At 39.4% G+C, this 26,892-nt stretch overlaps 1 protein-coding gene across 3 annotated transcripts; it reads right to left on the bottom strand.

Annotated features, from left to right (window-relative positions):
* Positions 1 to 1,141: 1,141 nt before the first annotated feature.
* On the bottom strand, positions 1,142 to 26,450 carry npdc1b (neural proliferation, differentiation and control, 1b). 3 transcript variants are annotated; one of them, XM_058375116.1, is made up of 9 exons: positions 26,109 to 26,450; positions 12,148 to 12,294; positions 6,446 to 6,535; positions 5,621 to 5,866; positions 4,903 to 4,969; positions 4,652 to 4,736; positions 4,487 to 4,563; positions 4,196 to 4,295; positions 1,142 to 3,995 (listed from the first exon to the last, which is right to left on the bottom strand). In XM_058375116.1, exons 1-9 carry the CDS (start codon positions 26,194 to 26,196, stop codon positions 3,912 to 3,914), a joined length of 984 nt encoding a protein of 327 aa, XP_058231099.1. In that variant the 5' UTR covers positions 26,197 to 26,450; the 3' UTR covers positions 1,142 to 3,911. The 3 variants fall into 3 exon arrangements, with proteins under 3 accessions (XP_058231099.1, XP_058231100.1, XP_058231098.1); XM_058375117.1 differs by having other exon boundaries at positions 6,446 to 6,538; positions 12,148 to 12,291; positions 26,109 to 26,449; XM_058375115.1 differs by having other exon boundaries at positions 6,446 to 6,538; positions 26,109 to 26,448.
* Between the last annotated feature and the right edge of the window lie 442 nt (positions 26,451 to 26,892).

The following is a 26,892-nucleotide window of genomic DNA, read 5'->3' as shown; positions in this document are numbered from 1 at the left end:
TAGACAAATTGAAAAACGAATCAAAATCACCTGCTATTGAACTCCATCTAATTTATAAATAAATAAATAAATAAATAAATAAATAAAGTGATGTAAATTATCATGCACTGGCTTTAAAACATACTAGGCTAATTTTGTTTGCTAATGCACATTTAGACTAGCACGCAGTAGCTAACATATTATGGTTAGGCAGCACATCAAATGCCACCTATTTATAAATATTAGTTAACTTATTTACACTATAGTCCCTTTTGGTTCATTTATTAGGAAGATACATAGATTTAGTCGTGTATATTGTGCATGTCCAGCTCAAAGGAGGGACAGAAACTTTTCACAAAATGCATTTTAAAATGAAATATCAGCACAGATGTAAATAGCTATGCTCTCATGCACAGCCATACTGATATTCAGTACACCATGTATTACTGTTTAACACTTTTATTCATCTTTTTATTCTTTACATAACGCATGCTACAACTCGCTGGTCAGTGCTGGTGAACTCGGTGGTGGGCACAGGGGGCGGTGAAGTTATTCTAGGACGGCTAAAATACAGTCCCTACCAAATACTAAATCTACACATTAATCACAAAGGCACAAAATTGTGTTCATTTAGAAGATCAGAACAGAAACTGGTTTAAGATTCTTGTTCCTAAGCAGGTTATGTTTGTGGTTTATTCCTGTTGGCCAGCAGATGGCAGTGAGTTTACACTTTTATTTAAAAATAAACTCATTGCATCAGCTGTTTGTTGTGTATTATGTAAAGCTGCAGTAGGCTACCTTGCTCTTTATTAAGCTTCAGTAGTGAACGTCTTTGCATATACCTCATAAATGCATTGGCTGTGGAGTTTAGCTGTAAATTTATTGTGGTCAGCAAGATTAAGTGTAGGTGATTATTTTAGCCACGCTGTCCATTGTTTTTCTGTTCTGCTTATCCTACAGAGTGAACCTGAAGGCTTTCCAAGAAGACTCGGGGCACAAGGCTGGAATTGCAGAGCACAATCTCACACACGCTCGAACCCCCAACCCCAGAAATGCAAGGTAAACATGCTAAACACTATGCCAACTTCATGAATCTACTCATACATTACCTACTCCTGGGACCAAATTTTATTTTTAAAAATACACACAAATGTCACAGGAGTTTGATATAATATAAATATTTATTTATTCCTCTTTATATAATATCCTATCTTTACATGCATGATAAACAATTTCATTAGGTGAAAAAGAGTTCAGTATATTCAAGACCAACATACACAGCGAGACGTGTACGGGAAGGATTTTATTTTATGCAGCTTTCCTTAATGTATATCAACCTACTCGGTTGATTACAGAGAGTAGGCTGTAGTTGTTGGGAAGCGGGGTTTTTTTTGTTTTTGTTTTATTTTTAATATTTTTTTATATTTAGAGCTGTCCTTTACTGAACACTGTGTAATAGCTTCTACTGAAACTTCCAGGGGACATGTTTAAAAAGGCTTCTTTAAAAGAAGGGGCAGATCATGTTTTCTTTTTTTTATCTGCAGGATTAAAAATGAGAAAACCTACTGCAGGACGAAGCCATTTTGATAGATGGACGCTCCAGGTCCGTCACGGGGCATATTTACGAGCTGAAAGGAGATACGGGTTAACTAAGGTCTTGCTACTGTTGGCAGTTTTCCTGAGAACCAGCAGCAAAGAGCGAATACTTCAACCGAGCACACCATCAAATCGCCAGGCGCAAGGCGAGGTCTACTGCAGAGATGACAGGGGTTTGTACAAATACAGCAAACTGAGCAGGCAGGCCTCAAGTCTTCTCTATACACAGCTGCAGTTATATACAACAGGGCACATCACAGATCGGTCAGCGGTCAGCTCACATTCAATACATAATTGCCAGTTTTCACAGTTGCTGTGTCAGTTTTCTCCGATTTGTTTGGACCAAAACTCAAATGGTACATTTCAGCAGGGCACGTAAGTACGCTTAGGGTCATGAAGCAGTGTTGAAAATGCATACAGACTCCCTTTTGTCATTCCATAGCTTCGGCTCATGCATAGTAAGACCAATACAGACTATACAAAGGCTACATTATATCATTTAGGCTTATTCATATGTGCACAATTATGAAAATATTAAAACCACAACTAGAGTTTTAGAAAATACCATCACTGACTCTACTTTGGTAGAAAGGAACATCATGACGTCTATAAATCATATAGTGTGGCTTGTCGGTACATACAGTAAAATCAGGTGTGGTGTGAGCAGACAGCCGGTTGTATTTTACAATCTAGCTCTTGAAATCCAATGACGATTTTTGATATGTTTTTAAGCATCAAGTAATTTTATGCTCGAGCTCAGTTCCCATTGCACAGTATTCACAATATTGTACAAATAAAAAGGCAGATCCGATGGCTGAGTAGTGACCTGATATTGGACCTGAGCTCTGGGATCATATGCATGAAGAATCTCCAGTCCTCATCAGGGAACTTTCACCTTTTTTTTTTTTTTTTTTTTTTTTTGTTTGCACTGCTTTTCTTTTTTTTTGCTTCCTGTTCATGCTGTGTCTGGGCTAGCCGCACTCTTCCCATGATTGGCTAGTGTTGGTGTGATTGACAGGGGAGAGAGAGTATGCCATCCATCACAGAGGTCACAGCCAGTTTGTCTCTCTGGATGGTTGTGGTATTCTTGGGAGCCGAACCTGCAGTTCACACTCTGGATCAAGATTCTGATCTTTTGGCGCTTTTCTTCTGCACCCACAACCTTCTGATCAGCAGTCCAGAGTCCTGATCATTGAGCCACGACTGTTTTTAATTAATTTAACCAATTAATATACACCATGTACTCATCTTCAGCACGTGCTTGGTTAGGATATTGGTGGATCTGGGGTCCATCCCAGGAACACTAGATGCAAAGCGGGGATTAATTCTGTAAAGTACATGCATTCACACCTAAGGGTAATTTAGTGTATCCAATCCATCTAATAGAATGTTTTTGGGAGGTAGGAAAGGAGAATATTTGAAACTCCACAAAGTAACCCAAGCTCAGGATCGAACCAGGGACCACCAAGCAGCAACACTACCAGCTGCTCATATGCTTTTTTTTTTTTTTTTTGCATAACAGAATATAAGAAACTTTGATATGAGCCCAGAGCTGGTGCCAATAAACCCAACCAAGCACTTGGAGGGCACTGACAAAATCATGAACGTGCAAAGTATAAAGCCTTCCTGCTTAAGTAAGGCTTCCTTTTAAAAATCCCGGGTGAGAGATCGGATGCTAGAAGCTTCGTTTTGCCATGAAAGAAAGCAGTGTGGAAAACAGGAACTGACATGCGCTGACGTGTTTTATACTGATGCGTGCATATACTGTAAAGGCCATGGTACACCGCTAACTTCTGAACGTGGACAATTTCAGCAAGGCTAGGGATAGCAGAAACTCATGTGCAAAAGTTTTAAATATGAGATACATCATTACGATTTTCGAAAATAAATAAATCATTACAAATAAATAAATCAAACAAAAACAAACTTCTTCAAATCGATGCCAGCGTATCGTTCCTCCGGGGTGTGAGTATTCGAGGAAATGCTCAATCCATGAGGGAGAGTGTACACATGTGTATGTTTAAAGGCAAATCATTTGTTTAGGCAGATATGTTAACTCATTTCCAGTTTTCTACACACGCAATGTAACAGTCAATAACTGAACAACGGAGGGAGCGGAAAGTTGAAAACAGAAAGCGACTAGGAACACCAGAGCTGCCCTTGTTGACCCTTGTGCAGTCGATTCCACGCAGTCCAAATCCTCTTCTCCTCTTTCAATTTCCCAGCTGCCTTCCTCTTCTTCATGGCGTCTAAGTGATGGATCACAGATGGTATTTGACTTCGGTGCAAGATTTGTGGATGTGTATTGAATGTGATCGCGCATTGACAGTCCAGGTTCAGTTGTAGCTTTTTTGCAGGTCAAGGTGAAGATGAAGGGTGGAGTCGTCAAATAGAGGGTTCTTCACCTCCATCTCGCCAGTCTAAAGAGTGAGAGAGAGGGGTTCAGGCACCAGACACAACATAAACAACACTGATACACACTGGATATAACACTGTAGGTGGCACATAATACCCTTGATTCTGACCTACTTGGAATTGCCCTATGTTAGACCCCCTGGTAGATCTCTCTCTATACACACACACACACACACACACACAAACACACTGAACTGCTGCTTACTGGGGCGAGTCCAGGGCATTCGTACACAGTGAAGTCTCCATCCTCATTCTCCTCATCCGAGGTAGCTGCTGATTCAGGGATCTTGGGTTCATCTCTTTGTCTGGATACAAGGAACAACAACTTATTATTATTAATATTATTACTAGTAGTAGTGTTACTAGTTCAAGGAAGCAGTGGAGGATTTATCAAGCACCGAATAGAACAGAAGCAGCCAAAAATACCATTAAGGATATGATTAGATATGATAAATATAAGGTAGTGCAGCTGGTCTGGTGATGTAGAGCTACTCACTTAAGTGACAACATCTGCTGTTTCTGGTGCTGATAATGGTACATCTGAGCGCTCTGGGCCAGGTTTTTATCTCCAGACTAAAACAGAAATGACAGTATGAACACAACAAATATGTCCAAATGTGCCGAGTATATTTATGTGCGTGAGTGTGCATTTTTCACTCACAGCTGCACTGTCGTAAGAGTGGGGGCTCATCACCCCGAAGGCCGGGTAGTCCACTTTCTGTGCCAGACGAGTTCCTCTCTGCATCCTGTCACAGGAAACACAACATAAGCAGCTCATTCAGTTGGACATGTTCAATTACAGTTCCGACTGATCTAATCAGTCACGCTTGGCTCCGAAAAACAAGCGACGCAGTTTGTGATGTTCAGTTTGTTTGTGAACACTGCACATGCGAGTCAGGATTAAGGTCTTACCTCACCCAGCACACTCCAACCAAAACCAGCGCCACTGAAGCCACCATAAGACACACTCCTGCTGTAACTGAGGGAGAGAAAGAGCACAAGAGAGACAGAAATCGTCCACTGGTTAATTATATGCAAAAACAACCTTATAATATAATACTTAATGCATGATTAGTGAGAGAGGAAGCACTTGTTTTAATTCATCAGCATATTTGAGCTCACATAATGATATGAGGATAAATCTAAGTCTGTCTTATTACACATCAAAAACCCTCTAGATCCTGCCCACCAATATATTTATACATATGGCACCCAACTTTAGCCTTATATACGTCTAATTTACTTGAAACATGCCTTAATTTATGTTGTTATAAAATATGTGATAACAAGGAAGCATTCAGGAGACTACGGTTGTCCAAGATATGGACACATAAAGTACACATGATTCTTTTCAGAAGCCTCACAAATAAAACCATGGGAGATTCAACTGAAGAAAGATATTTCTCATTTTTGTCTTAATGCACTGTTGTTCCCAAATGTTGCTTTTCCTTGAGGAAGATGTTTAGACTATCATAAGAATGACACAAATCCAAACTCAGGAAGAACAATCCTACTAACATCACATAGTAAAGAGTTTGAAAAATTCAACCGTAAGCTAAATGTGCAAACTATCATGAGAACGTTTTCCTACCCTCACACCATTACAATAAAGTGTACACATAAGGCATACCGATATAAGAGTGGTCCTCAGATGGGTAGGGCACAATCAGCGGGGCGCTCTGCATGGCTGATATCAGAGGATTGATGGTGTTGGGACTGGAGCTGGTGGCACTGGAGCTGGTGGTAGTGGACGATGTGGTGAGAGTGTGTGTTACGGGCTGTCGTGCCGCGTCATAGCTGGGTGAGGATTCCACTCTGTGGTGACTTCTTGGCCATGCAGAGTCATCTTTGAGATGAGGGGCAGCCTGAGAGGGCGCTGAAGAGCAACACAAAGGTGTTATAGCTAACTCTTTAATGCTCCCAACCCAGTGGATTCGGTTCCATTGGTTAAAATCACAACCCGTCATTTTATTATAGTTATTAAAAGTTATTATATTTACTGTTAAGCTCTTAGCATTATTTACCGTGTTTTAATGGTCGCTTGAATTGAATGAATGTCATCCAAACCTCATTAGCTCAAAAAATCCTCTTTTTTAGTAGTAAAAATAGCTGTAATATTTTTCCCATTTAAAGAACAAGGCTAATACTGAAAAACTTTTTTTTTTTTAATAAATAAGCCTATCCTGAAGGGTCTGTGGAATTAATTCCCCAGTTAGATTACCTGTATTAAATTATATAAATAAGGTATCAATTCTACTGCACTTCTATTATACCATAGCTATAATATATCTATTAAGCAAGTGTGTGATATCTCTTTAAGGCACTCTGAAGAGTTCATGATTAAAAAAGTGGTGTTGCTGCTGCATTAGTTAATAATATGTGTTAGTTATTAATCATTATCATTAGTTAATGTGTTAGTCTATTAGTTAATAATAGTTATAATAAAATGTGTTACCTGTGTGTTTCATCTCAGACTCTCTGTGTTTGGTTATGATAGAAGAGAGGAAGTCGATCTCTTCATCTAGCTCAGGACGCATATCCACTTCTTCTGTACATAAGAGAGAAAAGGGTTTTATTTGTTAAATACCTCTGTAAGCTTTGTGTGTAATATGTTATCACAGGCGTTATTAGTGCTTTGCATTCCAAAATTTCCTCTATGCTCTGGCATTTTATACATGATGAGAGCCAGGATTATAGGAAGCCTGGGATTATTTACAAACGAAATGCAGGTGCAGTATTAGCTTTATAAGATGTTGGATTTAAAAGGTTTTATATATGTTAATGTTATAAATAGTAGGTTACAGTGGAACCTCTGGAAATGAATTTGATTAGTTCTGGAGGCGAGTTCTTAAGGTGAAAATTTGTATTGCGAAACAATGCGAAATGCAGATAATCCAACCGAGAATATTAGCAATACGAAGCATATGTAAACTCTATGGCTGCGAACAAAGATCTGACCCAAGCCAAGCATTCCATGTCAAGGGTCCTCACAGGAAGTCATGCCACCAAGCTTGGGGCTAAAAATAGAACAGATCACCCACGCCACCAATCTGTCAACAAAAAAACCTGCAAAAAAAATCACGTAGCTTTTGGACGCATTCCCGAAGGCAACATTGGTGTCGTGGGTTGACTCTTTAGCTTTCACTGACTGAAAAAACGTTCGGTAAATTCGTAAACTCGCTTCGGTTGGCTCCCAGACGTACATGCAACTTAGCCAGCATCCAGTTCGTTCGTATGCTGAAAATGCCTTGTATGCCGATGCAAATATCTTGCAAAATTTTGATTCTTAAGGCGAAAATTCATAAGGGAGGGCATTCGTATGCCAAGGTATTTGAATGCCACTAAATATATCAGAGGATTTCTAAACAGCAAAATTGTTAATTGCTTAAAGTAAGCTGTACCTGCATGGACCAACTAATTTATTAAGGTGTGTTGGAGGATTAACACAATGGATTAATAAAAGTTTCAATATATTCATTTCAAGGAAACAGAGAGATTTGTTTTAGAAAGTTACAGTTGTATAAGTATTCACACCCCTAAAGTAATAGTCTGTTGAAGCAACTTTTGATTTTATTCCAGTCTATCAACATGGCACTTCTTGCCTTGACAATATTTTCCCAGTTTTTTTGTTGCAAAAACATTTGAGATCCATTATCTAGTTAGTTCTGACATGATTTAACCTCTTAAAATTTTTTTTAGCATCACAAAAACCTACCATTTTAAGAAGGATGTGTAGACTTTTTATAACCATAGTAGGTTTTTTAACAAACCACACTTTCCAAACGTAACAGCGACAAATCTGGGTATATATTGACGTAGTGAGGACATGTCCCCAGTTTAAGTTACACTCATGGACACCGTTGGAAGGAATAATGATTAGCTGAAGTGCTTCACTGCCATGGAAACAATAGGAAGAAGGAAAAAAACCTAGACAGGATTTAATATGTGGAGAGCTTAGAGCTTGAAAGAGGGAATAAATGAAATGCTGTGTGTGTATGTGTGTGTGTTATGAGCTGATGTATGCATTGTGTGTGTGTGTGTGTGTTATGAGCTGATGTATGCATTGTGTGTGTGTGTGTGTGTATGTGTGTGTGTCGTGTTTGTGGGTGGGTGGGTGGATAAGGCAGCATGCCAGCCCCGCAGTGCTACTCTGTCTACGTGAGAGTTGGGTATTGTGGGAGGAGCCTCATCAAAGTCATGAATGAAAACCGTCACCATGGCAACTGATGGACAGGGGAATAAATACAAACCAGTGATGCAGCATGCAGACTGAAGGATTTAAAACAATGGCAGGCTATGAGAAACCCAAGGTCTTAAGGTGTGTCCCAAATCACATACCAGTGCACTATTCTACATCATGTATAATATACATAGTGTGTGTGGTTTGTGTTCACACTGAAAATTCCAGCAAGACGTTCAACCAAAAAAAAAAATGAAGTGTGATCTCAATGATCACAGCTTTGCTTATCTAGCAAGAAGAAGAAGAAGGGCGGGGCTTCCAGCAATGATGCTGAATGGGAAAAGTTTCAAGATGGCAGACGACATGAACCAGAAACAGGACACTGACTAGCATAATATGAATGTTTGTGTTTGCAGTATCTAGCTAAATTCAATTCATTCTTATTCGTAAAATGCCTTTAATGATGATCATTGTCACAGAGCAGCTTTACAGAAATGTCTAAATTCAGGATATACATTTTTAATTTATAAATCTATCCCTAATGAGAAAGCCCGTGGTGATGGTGGTAAGAAAATACTCGCTGAGACGATAGGAGGAAGAAACCTTGACTCAAAACATCACCTTCATCTGGGTGACACCAGGGAGTGAGATTATAAATCATTTCTGTTCTATAACTGTGTACTATATGGTCAAAAAAATGCAGCTGCATATCCTAGAGATTCATTCTAGTTTAATATCAACTGGAGTTCTAAACTGATCGTAGTATTCGTAGTCCAATGCCATCTTCATGGTCTAACTGGTTGCATCCACAGTAATCTCATGTATTCATTACATTATGTTAGCGATGTCTTCTTGGTCAAGTCAGTTAGGTTTCTGGGCAACCAAAAACATGAGACTGGGCAACACATTAGTGCTTTCACTTGTGCTGTGTGCTAGCTAATGGCTTTATATTTTCCGTCTATTGTCCACTTAAGTGTAAGAGCATAATACAATTTAATCAGTTTTGCTCAAACAGGAAAGAAACGGGAATCAGAGATTAGGATTTGTTGATAACTTTGTACGGCGAACAAACAAAGCAAGGAAAAATAGCAAATTTGGTTTAGAAGTTATATAATCTTATTATGAATCCAAAAGATTTCACTGTAATTAGATCTTATCTTTGTGAATTGCAATTTTAAAACGAAACTGTCTTCCAAGATAGCTTTTCTCTTTTCACAGGTTTTTATTTGCTCTTTATTTTAAGATGAATTCCCAAATGATGTTTTTTTTCCTAATGACTTTTCTCAATGACATTTTTTTTCAGAATGAGAAAGCTTTTGAGTCAGTGAAGGATACTGGTAGATCTTTGCAAAAGATCATCTTAGGGAGTGATGAGAGAGTAGTGTGAAGTTAACATAGAAGACTACATTAAAATGCAGAATATTTTAATGCAAAATTCTCCATCTGCATCATGTGCTGTTTCACACTAAGCTACACCATCAACGCTAACGCCTTTCGATGAAAAGCATTGAACTCTGGCTCTTGAGCTGATTTACATGCCAGAACAATCACTGAATGTGTCTGAGGATCCGGCCATCGATCCTCGATGTGAGAGAATCTTAACTGATTTCACAAAATGGAGAGAATACCAGACGGACTCAGAGATGGAGACGGATGCACTGCCGAATATTTACTGCTGCACTGTTTATTAGCTCTGCCTGCTGTTTCGCATTGATCACGATCTCTCTAATTCACATGGTTACGGACAAACCCCAGCTTCTCTTCCACCTGAGCTTGATTAGAGCGGAGAGCTGTGTTTTATTTATTCATCATTACATTTTTTTTTTTTTTTTTAGATATGCAGTCGTATGATGAAAGAGAGCAAGGGTTTAATACCCAGCATGTTTGGATGAAAGCGATTTCCTTCTGAATTGCTCAGCGCTGCAGAGCCAAGCACAGAGAGCTATGTTTGATTTATTCCTCCTCTCTCTCACGTCTCCTGTTGCATCGTGAACACTGTGTGGGTGAGAGAGGAGGAGGAAGAGGAGGAAGGGAAGGAGGAGGAAACGATGCGAGACGAGGCAAGAGCGAGGAAGACTCAACAAACGAGAGAGACATATGGAACGTAAGAAAGGAAAATGCTATGTTTGAACGCTGATGACAAGCAGTATGACAAGAGTGGGATTCGATGCTGATTCTCCACTCGAAATACAGAGAGCAAATTACTGACCCCAGAACTATTGGCCCCCCAATCATCATCATCTCTTCTCTGAGTCATTGCATTCTCTCCAAAATCCCAGCTAAATTGCTCCTAATACCAGCGTGTACTTCAGACATGCAATCACGCAGGCTGGACAATGAGAAATGAAATTGGTGTTAGTGAGACATCCCAATTTTTCCTAAAGTGGAGGCTCGGATGTCTGCGCAGCTGCTTAGCTCGATACAGCGTTTAAGCCACAGAAAAAATGAGTCAGATCTAAAAGCATGCGGTTACAATAATGACAGTGACTATTGGACATGACTGAGACGTGGCTCATCAAGAGGATAACGGTAATAAAGATGATGATGATGATGATGATGATGATGATGCTGGTAATGACAAACTCACTCATGTTTTACAGGAAAATTCTGTAAAAGTTGGAATTTGTTCCAGAAGATCATCCATGACGCTGTTTGAATTCTTGATTCTGATTGGTCAGAAGGTTTTGATTCATTTTGTGGCTTTGACACACTAAAATGGGGTTTTCACAGTACTGTCATAGAAGAACTGTTTTTGGTTTCCCAGTGAACTTTTCACTAAATGGTTCTTCAATGATTTCATTTTTTTCCTAGTGTCATAACGAACATTTTTATAGCCTAAGGAACCTTTTTCCACTACAAAGAGACCGTCACACAAAGGAAATGTTACGTGGCTTCATTGAACCATACACCGTGACAAAACAACATTTACCTGTAGTTCCAGCGACAAGGTTTCTATCAACGTGTTCAGTGTAACGTTACTAATGTATAACAACAGCAAATTTTGGACGAATTCTCCAGTGTCACCGATTTGTATTAGTCAAAGGGAATTCTTTATGGTTTCTCAATAACACAATAAGCTGCTTTATCCTTTCTTAGTAAACTTTAAGAAAGAAAACAGAGAGATTAGTGTGGGAACGATCACAGGACATTCCACAACATGTTGTTCATTATTATATGAAAGAATGCTTAGTAGCTAGATTTTTTTTTGCTGTTGCACAGAACATATTGCACGTATTACACTAATTGCACAGATCTGCACTTTATTCTCCACAGCATTACTGTTCTGCGGCTGATCCATATTCATATATTTATTTATATATTTTCTATATTTTTCTTGTATAGATAATTCTATTTCTATTTTTTATTGTTACTATTTTTATTTTATTATTTTTGTTTATTTCTATTCTATTGTAACTATTTTTTATTCTATTTTTTTTCTTCTTCAATTTCTTAGGTCATGGACAGTCAACATGCATTTCACTACATCTTGTACTGTGTATTTTTTATGTGTATAACAAATAAAATTTGAATTTCAGTCATTGTTGACAAATTGATGCGCTATAAGGGGAATAAAACACTTTGCTGTTTTTGGAAAATAACCAATTATAGTAACTACGTTTCCTGTCTGACTGCAGGCTCAAGTATTTTATTTATAACAGCATGGCTCCAAGTGATTTATTCTTCACTTATGCATTCTGAATGCATTTAAAGACTAAGCAGGTTATGGTTTTATTATATCTGGACAGACTGCTTCTGTAAGATGATCAACAGAGTCGAATCCTCTATCTTCTTTCTGGTCACTGATATGGCTTAGACATATCTATTTGTGGTAACAGTTTGTAGCACATTAATGCAAGTAAACTTCTCCCAGTGGGTTTATCCATTCCTGAGACACGAAATTAAAAAGCAAGGCCATAAAATGACCCGGATAAGGTGAAAACCCGAGTAAAAACACACTGATGTGGACAGTTACTTACTGATGTGGTTCCGTCTCCTGACCACACACTTCCCTCTCTTGTTCTCGACGAGCGGAGACAGGCAGGGGCCGCAGTGAGACGAGCCAGGCTGGCAAAAATGGCGGCCTTCACGGGCACAGTCCAGGCTACGGGGGCACTGACCCACTGCTAACACACAGACACACAAAAATCCATATAAGTATAGTATTTAGCTGTCAGTCAATGTAGCAAAACAACAACGAGACAAACTGCTTAGTATCTTAAGTAGGAGAAGATTATACGGCCTATTTATTATGCAATAAAAAGAGACAAGAAAAATCAATTGACTTTATTGAGTAGCTGTGCGTTTACTACATCTGTTCTGTGATGCAACACATTTTTTACAGCTTCTCAAACATCGTTCCCGTAAGTCTGAAGAAAATAAACATCGACTGTATGCTGCTATGACTGTAAATGACCAAACACTTTACGTCACCATGATTAATAAACAAAAAAGTCCCAAGGAACAAATGCATGATGTAGCAAGTTAGCTCACTACTTGTGTAGCAAAATATAAAATATTACACTTAGATCAGACTGCGCTAGTACAATGCAAAGCAGCTGTTTGGTTAAAGAAAGGTCTTATTTTCAGTTTAACACAATTCAGGAGCAGATGGAAACATGAAAACAAGCCAGCTGTGTGCTGTGTAGTGCATCAATAATTAAAGTTGTTTGCACTAACTGTTCAGAACATGTTCTTTTAATTGTTTTAGGTTTTGTTTAGAATGCAGACTGGCTTTTAAGATATTTTAAAGCTACAGTAAGCGACATTCCTAATCCTTTCTCCACACGGGTTTCGGCAGAGTTTTACAGTCAACTGCCATCTCCCTCTCAAAAAACATTTCAGTAGCTCGAATAAATCAATGGCTTCTTTACATCTAGGTGTGAAGGAGTGTGTGAGGTTGTGTGTATAGACTGGTTTCTCATCCAGGGTGTATTCCCACAAAAATGTTCCTGGGATAGGTTCGGACTCCACCACAGTACAGTTCATTTAACTTAATTTAATTTAACTTAAGGTGTTTTAAAATGTATTTTTTTACATTTAGTAATACAGTAAAATAAACAATTAAAATACTACAAATTATTAAAAACATAGAGATACGTAGATTTTTTTAGTTAATTAATTTGTCCAGTATTTTCCATTTTTCCATATTTTCTTATTTAACCAATATTCAACCATCTACTTTAATATATATTAATAAATATTATATATATATATATATATATATATATATATATATATATATATATATATATATATATATATATATATATATATAATTACATTTAGAAATATAATAAAATAAATAATTACAAATAAACAAAACATACAAAAATAAAACAGGAGTTTTTAAATAAATATTTTAACTGAATATTTTCCATTTTTCTGGGTTATTTATCCAGAATTCATCCATCTACTGTAATATAACATGAGCATTCATTATTAGCTCACATCTACTAAGTTTTTTGTTCAAAAACCAAGGAGGGCTTTCGCAACCTACTATATATTACTATCACTGATTCACTGCTAGGTGACTTCATGAAGAGAAACAAACCCAAACTTATCTCCACAAGGAAGATATAAATACGTTCACACATGTTGTTATTATAAGGTCGAGGTTGTTCTTCAGTCCCCGGTAAACTTTTCCGGTAAATACTATCTTTCTGAAGGACACACCGAGGCCCTGAGTCATCTTCGCATCAAAGCAGCGATCTGTAACAGCGGTCAGGGTGATGTCACCTCGCCACCGTGCCCCGTGTGTGAACAGGTGGGAGTGCAGATAACACAGCAGGCCAGGGCGAATAAACACCCTCTGATGAAATACCATGTCTTAGGGACAGAATCACAGAGTCTCCACGCTGGGCAAGTGGGAGGGAGAGATCTGCCAACAACCAGCTGGCGTGCGATCTCCGAGCCACGAGCTGAGTGTTTTTCTTACACTTCTTCACCGAGCAAAACATCTAACCAAGGCGGTGCACGCAGTGTGGAGGAGTGTGTGAAAGTTGAACATGCAGTAAACGCTGCTGCTTGCATGCAGAGCGAAGCACATAATTAGCATTAGCCCGATCTGTCGATATTAACCCTTGACTTGCACCTGCGAACGGCTTTCACCTCCAGTGCCTTGGCTGCGGTTGCCATAACGACTGCCATGGCAACTGAGAGCGTGTGACATCATCAGGTGTGAGTCACCAGGGTGCAGATGTTTTTTGGGACAGATTAAACAAGGAGAGAAAATCTCCCCCCCCCCCTTTTTTTTTTAGTTTCGTAACGAAGAAACATCTAGCTTCTGTCTAGACGTTAACAATAACATAGAAAATACAGCTTTATTTTAATTTTCGTCTTCATCTTTGTCAGTTATAATTCTTATGGCTGAGAACACAAGAATACTTATGTTTTTATTAAATATTATATGCGCTATGTGAGTTATTGCAAAGGCCCATTCAGAGTAAAACAGCTGAACTATGTGGCAGTCAATTATCAGGCACACAATAAAATATTCAGGATGTACAAGCTAAGCAGAGGTGGCACCGATGTCTTTAAATATATACCTTAATACCTGATACCTTAAATATATATTTACGTTACAGAACAAAATCAACAAAAGTCCTCTTTAGGCTTTACCGACAAATTAAAAAATGAGCTGTGGAAATCAAAACCAAATTACCACAAATATAAAGCTAATACCTGCGTGTACTGTTAAACCATCTCAAAATAATGTCAGCTTAACTAATAAATCATTTTCTTTAATGCTAAAGAGCTACAAGCTAACTACTGGGCCAGCTCTATAGCTGTTTATTTCACTACTTCAGTGGAAAATGCATAGCTAACGTGCTTCAGTGCTAGCTTGCGTATTTATTGTTCTGCTAACACCTAGCTGTAGTGTCCTATTTTTTAAAGGACTAAAACATTTTCCACAATACTCAAGGGTCAATCATTTACCTCAGGAACACTGACATCATCACCTCAGCTCGTGAGCTAAAGCTTTCATCATTGCTAAGTGAAGCAGTGTCCAGCACTGTTGACAGAGACTTAGCAACACGAGAATTCAAGCTAATTAAGGGATATAAATTCCACATGGAAGAATTCCTTCACAACTCTAAATGCTTAGATTAGTAGCTGTGAAACTGTGCAGTGTTTCTATGCATAATTTTCGATATTCCATCATTTTTATTAACTGTCGAGGCAGTAAAAATCTGGCCATTGATAATTAGCATCATTTAACTGGCATTAGATAAGCTAAGGTAATATTTATAGGAATAATACTACTTCATACTTAATAGTTATAGTGAGAATGATGAACTTTACACAAGAATGCGAAATTCTTCTAGTGAATAAAAAGAAGTGTATAAATGTTTATACATCTCCCAAGATTCATGCCAGCATTGGTGCAGATATGGCTACACTTTTATCTGGATTTTTCTTTTTTAACCTGCACTGTAATGCTAAATAAGGGATCTAATGTAACTTCCTGTTGACATAGCAGGTCGGACGAATGAAGGTGACAGTTGCTAAGCCTAACACTCAGTTCCACACATGCAGCCAGCCACCCACACACACACACACACACACACATTAGCTCCAGAAAAGGACAGATGAGCCAGAAACGGTCTCTGCCTGGCCAAGGTTCAGTCGAAACTCAAGGTGACCTAACAATGGTGGTCACAGCATGCACATTATCCGAGTCAGAGCCAAGAGCCATTTGTGAGATTTTCTCGAGTATTCACTGTTACACAATAATACAGAGTATGGACTTTCCACTTGTTCTGATTAGATACCAGGTCTTAGGTTGACAGTTTGGTAGACATGTTTAGCCTGTTTCACAGCGAATGAAAGTGCTAATCAAAAACCACTGACAAGTTGTTTCTAGAAAATAAAACAATTTATTGATGTACCTGGAAAATACAGGCAGGGTCAGTATGTGTATGTGTCCATATAGATATTTCATTTTCTGTAAGTGAATATAGTCACATACACTATATTGCCAAAAGTATTCGCTCACCCATCCAAATAATCAGAATCAGGTGTTCCAATCACTTCCATGTCCACAGGTGTATAAAATCAAGCACCTAGGCATGCAGACTGTTTTTACAAACATTTGTGAAAGAATGGGTCGCTCTCAGGAGCTCAGTGAATTCCAGCGTGGAACTGTGATAGGATGCCACCTGTGCAACAAATCCAGTCGTGAAATTTCCTCGCTCCTAAATATTCCACAGTCAACTGTCAGCTGTATTATAAGAACGTGGAAGTGTTTGGGAACGACAGCAACTCAGCCACGAAGTGGTAGGCCACGTAAACTGACGGAGCGGGGTCAGTGGATGCTGAGGCGCATAGTGCGAAGAGGTCACCAACTTCAATCGCTACAGACCTCCAAACTTCATGTGGCCTTCAGATTAGCTCAAGAACAGTGCGCAGAGAGCTCCATGGAATGGGTTTCCATGGCCGAGCAGCTGCATCCAAGCCATACATCACCAAGTGCAATGCAAAGCGTCGGATGCAGTGGTGTAAAGCACGCCGCCACTGGACTCTAGAGCAGTGGAGACGCGTTCTCTGGAGTGACGAATCGCGCTTCTCCATCTGGCAATCTGATGGACGAGTCTGGGTTTGGCGGTTGCCAGGAGAACGGTACTTGTCTGACTGCATTGTGCCAAATGTAAAGTTTGGTGGAGGGGGGATTATGGTGTGGGGTTGTTTTTCAGGAGCTGGGCTTGGCCCCTTAGTTCCAGTGAAAGGAACTCTGAATGCTTCAGCATACCAAGACATTTTGGACAATTCCATGCTCCCAACTTTGTGGGAACAGTTTGGAGCTGGCCCCTTCCTCTTCCAACATGACTGTGCACCAGTGACCAAAGCAAGGTCCATAAAGACATGGATGACAGAGTCTGGTGTGGATGAACTTGACTGGCCTGCACAGAGTCCTGACCTCAACCCGATAGAACACCTTTGGGATGAATTAGAGCGGAGACTGAGAGCCAGGCCTTCTCGTCCAACATCAGTGTGTGACCTCACAAATGCGCTTCTGGAAGAATGGTCAAAAATTCCCATAAACACACTCCTAAACCTTATGGACAGCCTTCCCAGAAGAGTTGAAGCTGTCATAGCTGCAAAGGGTGGACCGACGTCATATTGAACCCTATGGATTAGGAATGGGATGTCACTTAAGTTCATATGCGAGTCAAGGCAGGTGAGCGAATACTTTTGGCAATATAGTGTAGTTCAACCCCTACATTTGGCTAAGCGGTATTACCATCAGTTCTACCAATTTAACTACTTCACATCATCTTTTGGTCATACTGGACCAAACTGAATTTTTTATATCCTGTCATATCCTGTGTCCATGTATAGCAACACTAGCTATATTATTCATAAAATTGCTTACATACACCAAATGTTTGTGGACACCTGACGATCACACTCATGTGTTTTCCCATTCCAGATTTGGTCCCTCTTTTCTGTTATAAGCTGCACTCTTATGGGAAGGCTTTCCACTAGATGTTGGATTATGGCTGTGGGAATTTGTGATCATTCAGCTACAAGTGAGATGTTAAGGTCTGGGGTTGAGTCAGAGTCAGGGACACTCTAGTTCTTCTTTCAAACCTTCTCAAACCATGTCTTCATGGAGCTCGCTTAGTGCTCAGAGACATCGTCATGCTGGAACAGTGCTTGAGCCGCTTATTTCCAGTGAAGCTAAACTGTTATTCTACAGCACACAAAGTCAACAACAGTTTAAGAAAGACTGCGATGTATGTGATGGTCAGGCTTCCAAAAACCTTGAGCCGTGAAGTGTACCTTATGTATATCTGAGGTAAAAGCAATATTCTCTAGATGGCACACCAGAGCCAAAAACTCTTTATCTGACAGGGTAGCAATTTCATAGTTATTTCGCAAAATGATGATAAACACATCATTGAGGTCTGTTAGTTTCCCCTTAAATGTTCTGGTGTCAGTGTGATTGTTATCACAAAATAAAAGAAAAGTGCTCTGAAGATACACAAATCAGGCTTTCCGGTAGTTTCGAAGGCTACGTGAGAGCGGTTTATTAAATTTCAAACACTAAACATAATGGGTTAATATTGGCTAATATCTGCATTACGACAGTTCTCTCTTTTGTACCACTAACACAGCGTGCCAAATGAATGCAGAATAAAACGTGGCTACCATCTTGTGTAGTTCAAAGCAAGAATAAACCTGACCTTTAAGGAGCAGAGGGAGGAGAAAGAATGGACTTTCTGTTCCCTTGAGTCATTCTTACTTCACGTTGTCCACCCATTCATTCTGATCTACTCACATGGGATCTGCACTTATTTTCCACAAGATACAAGTGACCTCCTCTGATCAAAGGAAAAGGAATGATCTCCTCTACAACTGACTCGATCCAAAGCCTTATATTTATGTAGCTTATTTTCTGCATTAGGTTTTGGGAAGGAATGAAAGATCACGGCATGTCTACATACCAAAAGAGGATGAATAAATAAATCTTGAATAAGGAAGAAACAATCCCATCTATTCTTATCAGCTGTTTATTACTGTTGAGTCACTTTCTACAGATGTGGAATTTTATCAAAATAAGGCTACGCAATAGAGACGAATGTTTAGAGGCATATGACAGAACACAAATGGTTTATGGGAACAAATGTGTTTAATAAAGAGAGGGGAAAAGTTTTAAAATAAAGCCAGGAAAGGAAAATGCAGTATTTCTTTCATAGTGTTTTGATTCACAGAATGCCAAAAATGTCATGGTTTAATATAAAACAGAATCATGCGCTTTGATGGTACAATCAATATCTTAATTACGCTAAGAGAAATTATGTCTGAAAAATAAATGAGTGCATCACGTCATAGCTCACTATAAATCACTGCTATTTCAGTAATGGGAAATGAGCGATGAATCACAATGTGGGTCAGTGTATAAAAGCTAATCCTCTTGGTGTAGAATACCTGTCACCTATCTAATTAACTGTAGTCTATTCCAATGAAGCCAGTAATCATCAGTCGAGACAGTATTTGTGTTAAAGGGTCTATAAATCCCTGTAGGCTGAGTGTACATACTCATCCTCCAAATTTCTTCCAGAGAAGAGAAAAAGAACATCTAATAAAAATTCACGAGCCTAAAATAGCAAGCCCAGAGCAGGAGCTGTCACCAGGAATACCGATCAACGTGAAAAATAGAGAGGCTAACTATTTCAGTCTCGTCATCCGCTCATATTTGCGTCTGCTTCCTGATCCGCTCGGTATTTTGCGATGCACGAACCCATTTATCTTGTTAATCACTACAGGAGTGAATAGCCTGTCAGGTTTCCAATTTAGCCAGGAGCTGACTTTGTCAAGTGCCTCCTTATAAAGAAACGGATCTGGAAATAAAGGCTTCTGAATTCAAATACGACCTGACTTTTGCCACCAGGATGTCTGCTTATGATTGATTACTGTCTGGAAAGATGCAGCAGCCTAGCACTGACAGGCTGTGTACATGTACATGGGCACAAATCACCTCCAGAAAGGCGCTGTTACTTATTCAAACCCTATATGAGTAAATATTGTAATAGTGTAATATATAATAGAGTGCAAAAGTATTAAAATATATTGCACAAACTGTCTTGTTTTTAAACACATATTTATTTCACGCTCATACAGAATGGATCATTACCTGTGAGAGGAATCTTATTTACAGAGCACAAGCTGTCTGTCAGACATTCTCCTTCATTATAGTCAATTTAAAAATGTGAGAGAAGACATCTACAAGGAATGGGAAAAGACCAAACTAGCTTTTTGGGATGATTCTTTGATTTCATACTGTCCATCACTTACGAGTGCTCCAGTACTGCAGGTGGCACTACAGGAAAAAACCTTCTTATAAATAAACCGGCTCGGCCACGCCTCTTTCATAACAACCAATCATATGCATGGTCGTATAGCGTGTTCGTCCAGCTGCCATTTGCACGATCAGGTGATATAACATACTATGATATAATATAGTGCATGGAAACAAGCCGAATTTCGCCTCCGCATAAAGAATGCTGAGGATTTAAGATGGAAAGATGAGTCATGACAACCCATTATCGCTCGGCAGACCCTTTAATCTTCCTAAGATTTGTGGGGGGGGGAATGAAATAAACGCATGAATCATTACAGAAAAGAAAAGCGAAAATTCATCAAGATGAATTCTGAAGGTGAGGTACTATTACATGATCTCTCTACATATAAACGTCACCAAAAATATCACCCAGTAAACGACAAATGCTTTGCATCTCGCTTACCATGCTCAGGAAATATATTTATATAAAAGACAATACTGTGAAATGTAATTACTTCTACATGTTAATGTAAAAAAGATTTTCCCAGGTATGTACTTTAAATATGTTGTGCAGAATTATTGGCACCCCTCATGTAAAAATTTATAAGTTGATTTACTTCAGTGAGTAATAAAATGGAAATCCTGATATGACACTTTCCTGTAAATATACCCTTAATCTCCTTGTGAAATCTGTGATGCAATGCAAAATGCTACGCAAATGTTCAAAAAAAAAAAAACATACATAAAAACAACAAGCAAAAACCCAACAGCAGCAGCATTTTGCTTGAACATCAAAGACAGTGACAGAAAAATAATGGTGCAAAATCACAGCCAGCATCATAATGACTTGCATAATGTGTAGAAAAAAAACAGAACGAGCAAGAGAGAGAGAGAGAGAGAGAGAGAGAACTTGAGAGTGTTTGAGATGATTCATTTGCATCAAGCATCACATGAGTGGCAGCTGTAACCTTTTCACAGAAATGCTGCATCTCAGTCAGTGTCGCACTTTTGTCTCATTTCAATAGAGAACTAACAGCCTTGTGACTAAAGTGGAAATCAAACGGCGTAAACATTTTCTCTCTGAGTAAACAGTTCTCTTTCTGTACTGTATAGGTGAAATGATCTTCACGGCTCATGTGCACATAAGGAATTAAAGCATGATGGGATTAAAATAAAAATCAATAGTGTGATATGCAGCATGCTTATTTTCCAGTAACACAATGTCCCACAAGCACTATCCCACAATTTTCCATTTTCCACGCCTGCTTCTAGTCACATTTAAGGTCCTTTAAACAAGGTTAGTTCCTATTATCACTTAGCTATAGCAGCTACACACCGTAATTTCTTTACCAGCATCTGCTGCCTCACAAAACGTGTCATGTAAAGAGAGAAGACTTTCCTTTGGTTGTACTACTGACTTACTGACTGTTACAAAGCGCTGATGCTGATCAGTCTTTCCCTAAATGTTAAATAAAGGTGTCCTTCTTTTATAAATAGCAACCAATCTGATTCAAGTCCCTACAAATAAGCCGTTAATATAGAAACAATAAGGTACATTACATTTGAGTTACACAGAGAAGAAAATGAATCAGTCTGACCAATCAGAATTGAGAATTTAATATACAGACTAAATATATAGCAACTCAGTGGAATAATACTTCGGGGGAAAAATAAGAAGGACAGACAAAAGAAAAAAGAAAGATAATCGCATGCATGTACGGAGCTTACAGTCTAACCTTGACACTGAGGCTTGGCACAGCCTAAATGCCACCATCTCTTTTAAAGAAGCTTACAGGTGGATTATCACACACAGAGCAGCCGAGCAGAGGAAACGTATACAGGGTTCATCACATAAGTGCAGCGTAACGGATACAGGAAGCCAGTTTCAAGGGGTTTTTTTTTCTTTGTATCTTCTTTGGGTTGCAAAAATAGCCTCATTCCACATGACATGTGAGCTTGTATCCCACAGAGGGAAGATTTCTCCGGGTTTTGATTACATGCCTTCAGCTTTGAGTCAGGTTTTCCTTCAGAAAATGAGGGTTTAATTAATCCTTGACCCTAAATGCTGCCTTATATCCTTGCCTTCATCACAACTTATTCAGCGACCATACAGATTGATTGTACAGCAGCTGTTATGGTGAATAATTATGACTTTTCTATATGCATATCCTCATATACAGGAGTAGAAGGAAAAATAAATACAATATTCATATGCCAATTGTGATTGTGATTTTATTATTTTTAATGTTGACCAGATTGAGTTACTTAATACTTTACTTTTAAGGATAACATCCAAACATCTTCCAGACATCTTGGAATATCCCTCTATCCATCCGTTTTCTGTACCACATCCTACACAGGGTCACAGAGAGCCTATCCCAGGGGACTTGGGCGGAAGGCTGGGGATACCCTGGATGGGGTGCCAACTCATCACAGGACACAATCACACATACACACAGTCACAAAATATAGAGATGTCACATGTTTTTTGGACTGGGGGAGGAAACACTCAAAGCGCTTCAAGAACATGCCACATAAGGGCAGAGGCAGGAAGCGAATCATGAGACCTGAAGGAGCAAGGCAAACATTCTAAATACTAAACAACCATACAGCCTAGTTTAAGGGATATGACAAAAGAAATTGACATCTAAGGGAAGTCGTAGCTCAGATCAGAAGTCCAAATCCTATCACTTGGCCCTAAAGCAAGGCCCTTAACACTCAACTGCTTAGTTGTATAAACTAAGATGTAGGTAAGTTGCACTGGATAAAGGTCTCTGCCAGATGCTATAAATGAGGGGAAAAAAAGGTCTATAACACTGACTCGTTTTCACATCATTTCATGTTTAATCTTAAGTATTGCAACATGACATGAATTCAGTGTGAGTGTCAACACATCAGAGAAATAAATGGGTTATTGTGTAAAGTGTAATGACACCAAAACGAAAAAGCTTTTCATGAAGCTAGCATGAGATGAACCATGCTCCTGCAGTAGCTTGCTTATTAGGGTTACATTTCCCTTATATCCTGAATTTATGTATTGATGTAAAGCTCATTTGTGACCATTTCCATTGTTTAAAAATTGAATTGAATTGAACAGTGCTATTAGTAACTTCTGAATCATTCGTGTGGCAGCAAATGCGGTATTTCACGTTAACCGCATTGTAACTAGCTAGGAAGAACAAAATCATGAAAATTAAATAGGTAAACGGATGATTGAGGAAATGTGCAGCGTATGTTTCTAAAGCCACTAAAGCAAAAAAACCTAGTGCATCTTACACTACCTTGATCACTTAAAATCCTTCATCTTTTAAGCTACAGGAGATATCCAAAATTATACCGGCTAGGTTTCATCTCCCTCAGCAAAATCAATACCAAAACCCTCCACCCCCTCAATCCAACCAAATGATATGAGATCGATATCTTCTTGTGGTTGCATATAACGTCCTCTGACATAAAAACGGTGTAAAGTGGTTATCCAAACCTGGCCCAATCACTAACTTCACAGCTTTCTTATAGAGGCGGCAACTATCATCTATCAGCCCTCTGCACAATGGTTCATCTCACACGGCGGTTCGAATTGGCAGCTGATGAAAGTGGATCAGTCTATTTATCAGTATTCCACGCATTTTATTCTGCAGCCTCCAGATTATAGAGCTCCTGCTTTGATCGTGACCTGCTTTCCGTGCTGCTGGGATTAATTCGCAGCAGTCATGAACTGAAACTAGGACAATGTTTTGAGCACCTAACATATAACCACTGATAGCTTTTCAGTCAGTGTCAGGTGTTGCGACCTTAGAAAATGAAAACCAGCAGGGATTTCTAATTTCCTGTTCTTGTGGACCTAAGAAGAATTGCCATCACAAAGCGGCATGAGGATTTAGCAAGCTCACGTGATTCACAGGCACTGGGGAGAATATTGTGTACATTCTTCTGGCCACAAGCTTCAGGATCTTAACCTTGCAATTTGATGTTAAGGGTTTTAATAAAGTGACTGATATGGTAATGATTTGCCGAGACACACTCTTTATGGGTATATTGGTGAAGACTGGTCAGAACATCTGTACTGATGTTGCTGTATTTTCTCTAATTGTCACAGTTTCATCAGTGAATTAAGCAGACACGGAGCAAATCACAGACAAAGCACAGAAAATACAATCTATCAGTTGTTGTTGCATGCTAACAATGAGTTAAATAAAGATCTCCTGATAGGGAAGTCAACATGGTGGTAGAGAGAACGTCCTCTCAGGACCTGCGCCATGGAAACGCAAACACTGCTGAGTTCTGATTATCAGCGGCAGTGTAAGAGACGATAAGACTGAATTAGCTGATTACACAAACGATGATAACAGCAGATGTAAAATAAATGTCAGTAGAAGTCATTCCTCGGTAGAATGTAGAAGTGTATCCGTGTGCTTCAGTGGTGCATAGCTGATGGGTGACTGCATGTAATGTGCATTCTGGTGCTATCTCCAGAGCATGCCTGAGTGACAGAGAGAACGTGGTGCTGAAGAGTGGCTCGCTTTCGTCGGGCAACCTGCTTCTATTTGGTTAAAAGATTAAAAGAGCAACACTGCGGGGTGTTTGCTGGATGCTGGATGGTTATAGGGTTGTGTTATCATGTTCTCAGGAGACAATTTAATCCGGTATGTATCACTGGACGGATAACAGGAAGTGCAAATTATAACAATATTGCTTTGAGTTCTGAGAAACTGTAGGAATTGATATTAAAGTGATATACTGAAAGCAATATAGTGTGTGTGTGTGCGTGTGTGTGTGTGTGTGTGTGAGTGTGTGCACACGCACGTGTTAACCATAATGGTCGCTATGGGTTTTTGGTGATGACAGATCAGAGGGTCCATATCTCCCACGCTTGCGTCACACACGACTTGATAATCAGTTTTCCCCCTGGCCAGATGGATCCGGCCTGCACACACTTGTCCTAACATGTCCATACAATCTAATTTAAACTAATGGTTCAGAAAAGCAGGGAGAGGAGATGGCAGATCTTAAAGATAGGACTTGTCTATGTAGCACATGATGTACAATAACAGGTATCCTGTAGATCAGACTAGTATAGGTGAGACAACACGTATCTCAAAGAGAGAACTAGCGGTCTATATAACACAGCGTGTAACTTACAGACAGGACTTGCTGTATCAATTTGTAACTTAAACTAGTCTTATTTAACACAAGGTGCAGACTTCTATGTAACACAACCTGCATCGAAGAGACAAGACTGGCAGGAGTCTATGTGACTTAGGTATCTTATGGTAGTGTGGTGAGCTATAGAACACAACAGTAGCCTGTGTAACACAACATCTGTCTGACAGATATGCAGTAACATAACAACATATACTGTAGGAGTTGGAGTGGCCAATGTATCACAGCATGTATCCCCAATACAGGATTCACAGTAACTACTGTATGTAACACAACATGTATCTCATTAGCCTATGTAAAACGGCATGAATCTTACAGACAGTGTGTGCAGTAAATTGTGTAACAACAACAACAGCTAGGACTTGCAGTATCTAAAATATGAGATTTACAGTAGGCTATATATCACAACACATACATTATAGCTAGATTTTTCAGTAGCTTATGCAAAACACCATGTATTCAACAGATAGCATGTAACAGAGTAGCTATGTAACACAACATGTATCTCAAAGACAGGATTCACTGTAACTATGTAACACGACATGTATCTAAAAGACAGGATTCACAGTAACTATGTAACACGACATGTATCTAAAAGACAGGATTCACAGTAACTATGTAACACAATATTTAGCACTTGCAGTAGCCATATGCATCACAACATGGATCCAAACTATAAGATTTACAGTAGCCTATATATCACAACACGTATATTACAGACAGATTTCTCAGTAAAACCACCGCAGATAAGATTCACAGTACACGACATGTATCTTAAAGACAGAATTTACAGTAACATGGACCTCATACAGAAGACATGCCGTGGTCTATGCAGCACATGTATGGATAGAGTATAGCACAAGGGAGCACTTAATAATTGCACTTCACAGAACAATGACAGCACATGCAACATTTCCCAAGAAATCTGACATTACACAACACAAACGTCCCGCGACATTAGTTGCGCTTAACTAGGATGAAATCATGTTTTACCTGCCATAGTGGTGCTGATGGTGATGGTGGCTAGAAGAAGAAGCGCGGCCCACACTCTTCTCTCTTCTCCTCTCCTGGATGAAGGCATCCCTCTAGAAGTAGCGCAGAGAGCTCTGAAGGCTTTAGGGGTTTTAACGGCTTTAGCATCCCCCCCTCCGTCCCGAGGAGGAGGAATAAAAACGGAGACACGCGCTCTTTCGATGTCCACAGACGTGTGCGATCAGTTCAGCATCTCCGCAAATGATGCTCAGCTCGTGTTGTTCGTCAGCCCTCCTCCTCCTCCTCCTCCTCCTGCTGCTGGTGGTGGTGCTGCTGCTGCTGTTTTTTTCCACCTGCGCGGCAGCGGCGGATCCCTCTGCGGGGAAAAACCTCCTGCTCCTACGTCACAGCTTGAGCCACGTCACATCACCCAGGGGCCGCGTCCTAAACACCAGCAGCCCTACCTTCAAGTGCACTATCAAGGTATAAACAATGCCTCCTAATCCACGTGGTTTAGTGTAATAAACGATTGTTTGGGATTTAGCCCTTTACTTCCATAGGGATGTCTTCATCCAGAAGAACGCTACACGTAAATATATGTTTAAATATAACAGGGACAAAATATATACACTACCAGTCAAATGTCTGGACACACCTTCTAATTCCATGGTCTTTCCTGATGTTTATTTCTTTCTACACTGTAAAACAATGCTGAAGGCGGCCGAAATACACAATAATGCCTTTTGAACAGTTGATATTGAGATATGTCTGCTACTGATGCTCTGTAAAGCCTTCATAACGCCTC

This window comes from Hemibagrus wyckioides, linkage group LG22 (genome assembly GCF_019097595.1).
Source record: "Hemibagrus wyckioides isolate EC202008001 linkage group LG22, SWU_Hwy_1.0, whole genome shotgun sequence".
NCBI classification, from domain to species: domain Eukaryota; kingdom Metazoa; phylum Chordata; class Actinopteri; order Siluriformes; family Bagridae; genus Hemibagrus; species Hemibagrus wyckioides.
Note: the sequence above shows the minus strand (reverse complement) of the source record. Positions and strands in the feature narration are given on the sequence as shown.

Excerpts from the sequence above, each read along its gene's own strand:
- npdc1b (XM_058375115.1), bottom strand. The coding sequence starts at position 26,196 with ATGCCTTCATCCAGGAGAGGAGAAGAGAGAAGAGTGTGGGCCGCGCTT. Across the intron at positions 5,867-6,445 it reads GTCTGAGATGAAACACACAG|CGCCCTCTCAGGCTGCCCCT; the intron begins GTAACACATTTT and ends GTTGCTCTTCAG. Across the intron at positions 3,996-4,195 it reads AATGCCCTGGACTCGCCCCA|ACTGGCGAGATGGAGGTGAA; the intron begins GTAAGCAGCAGT and ends CTCACTCTTTAG.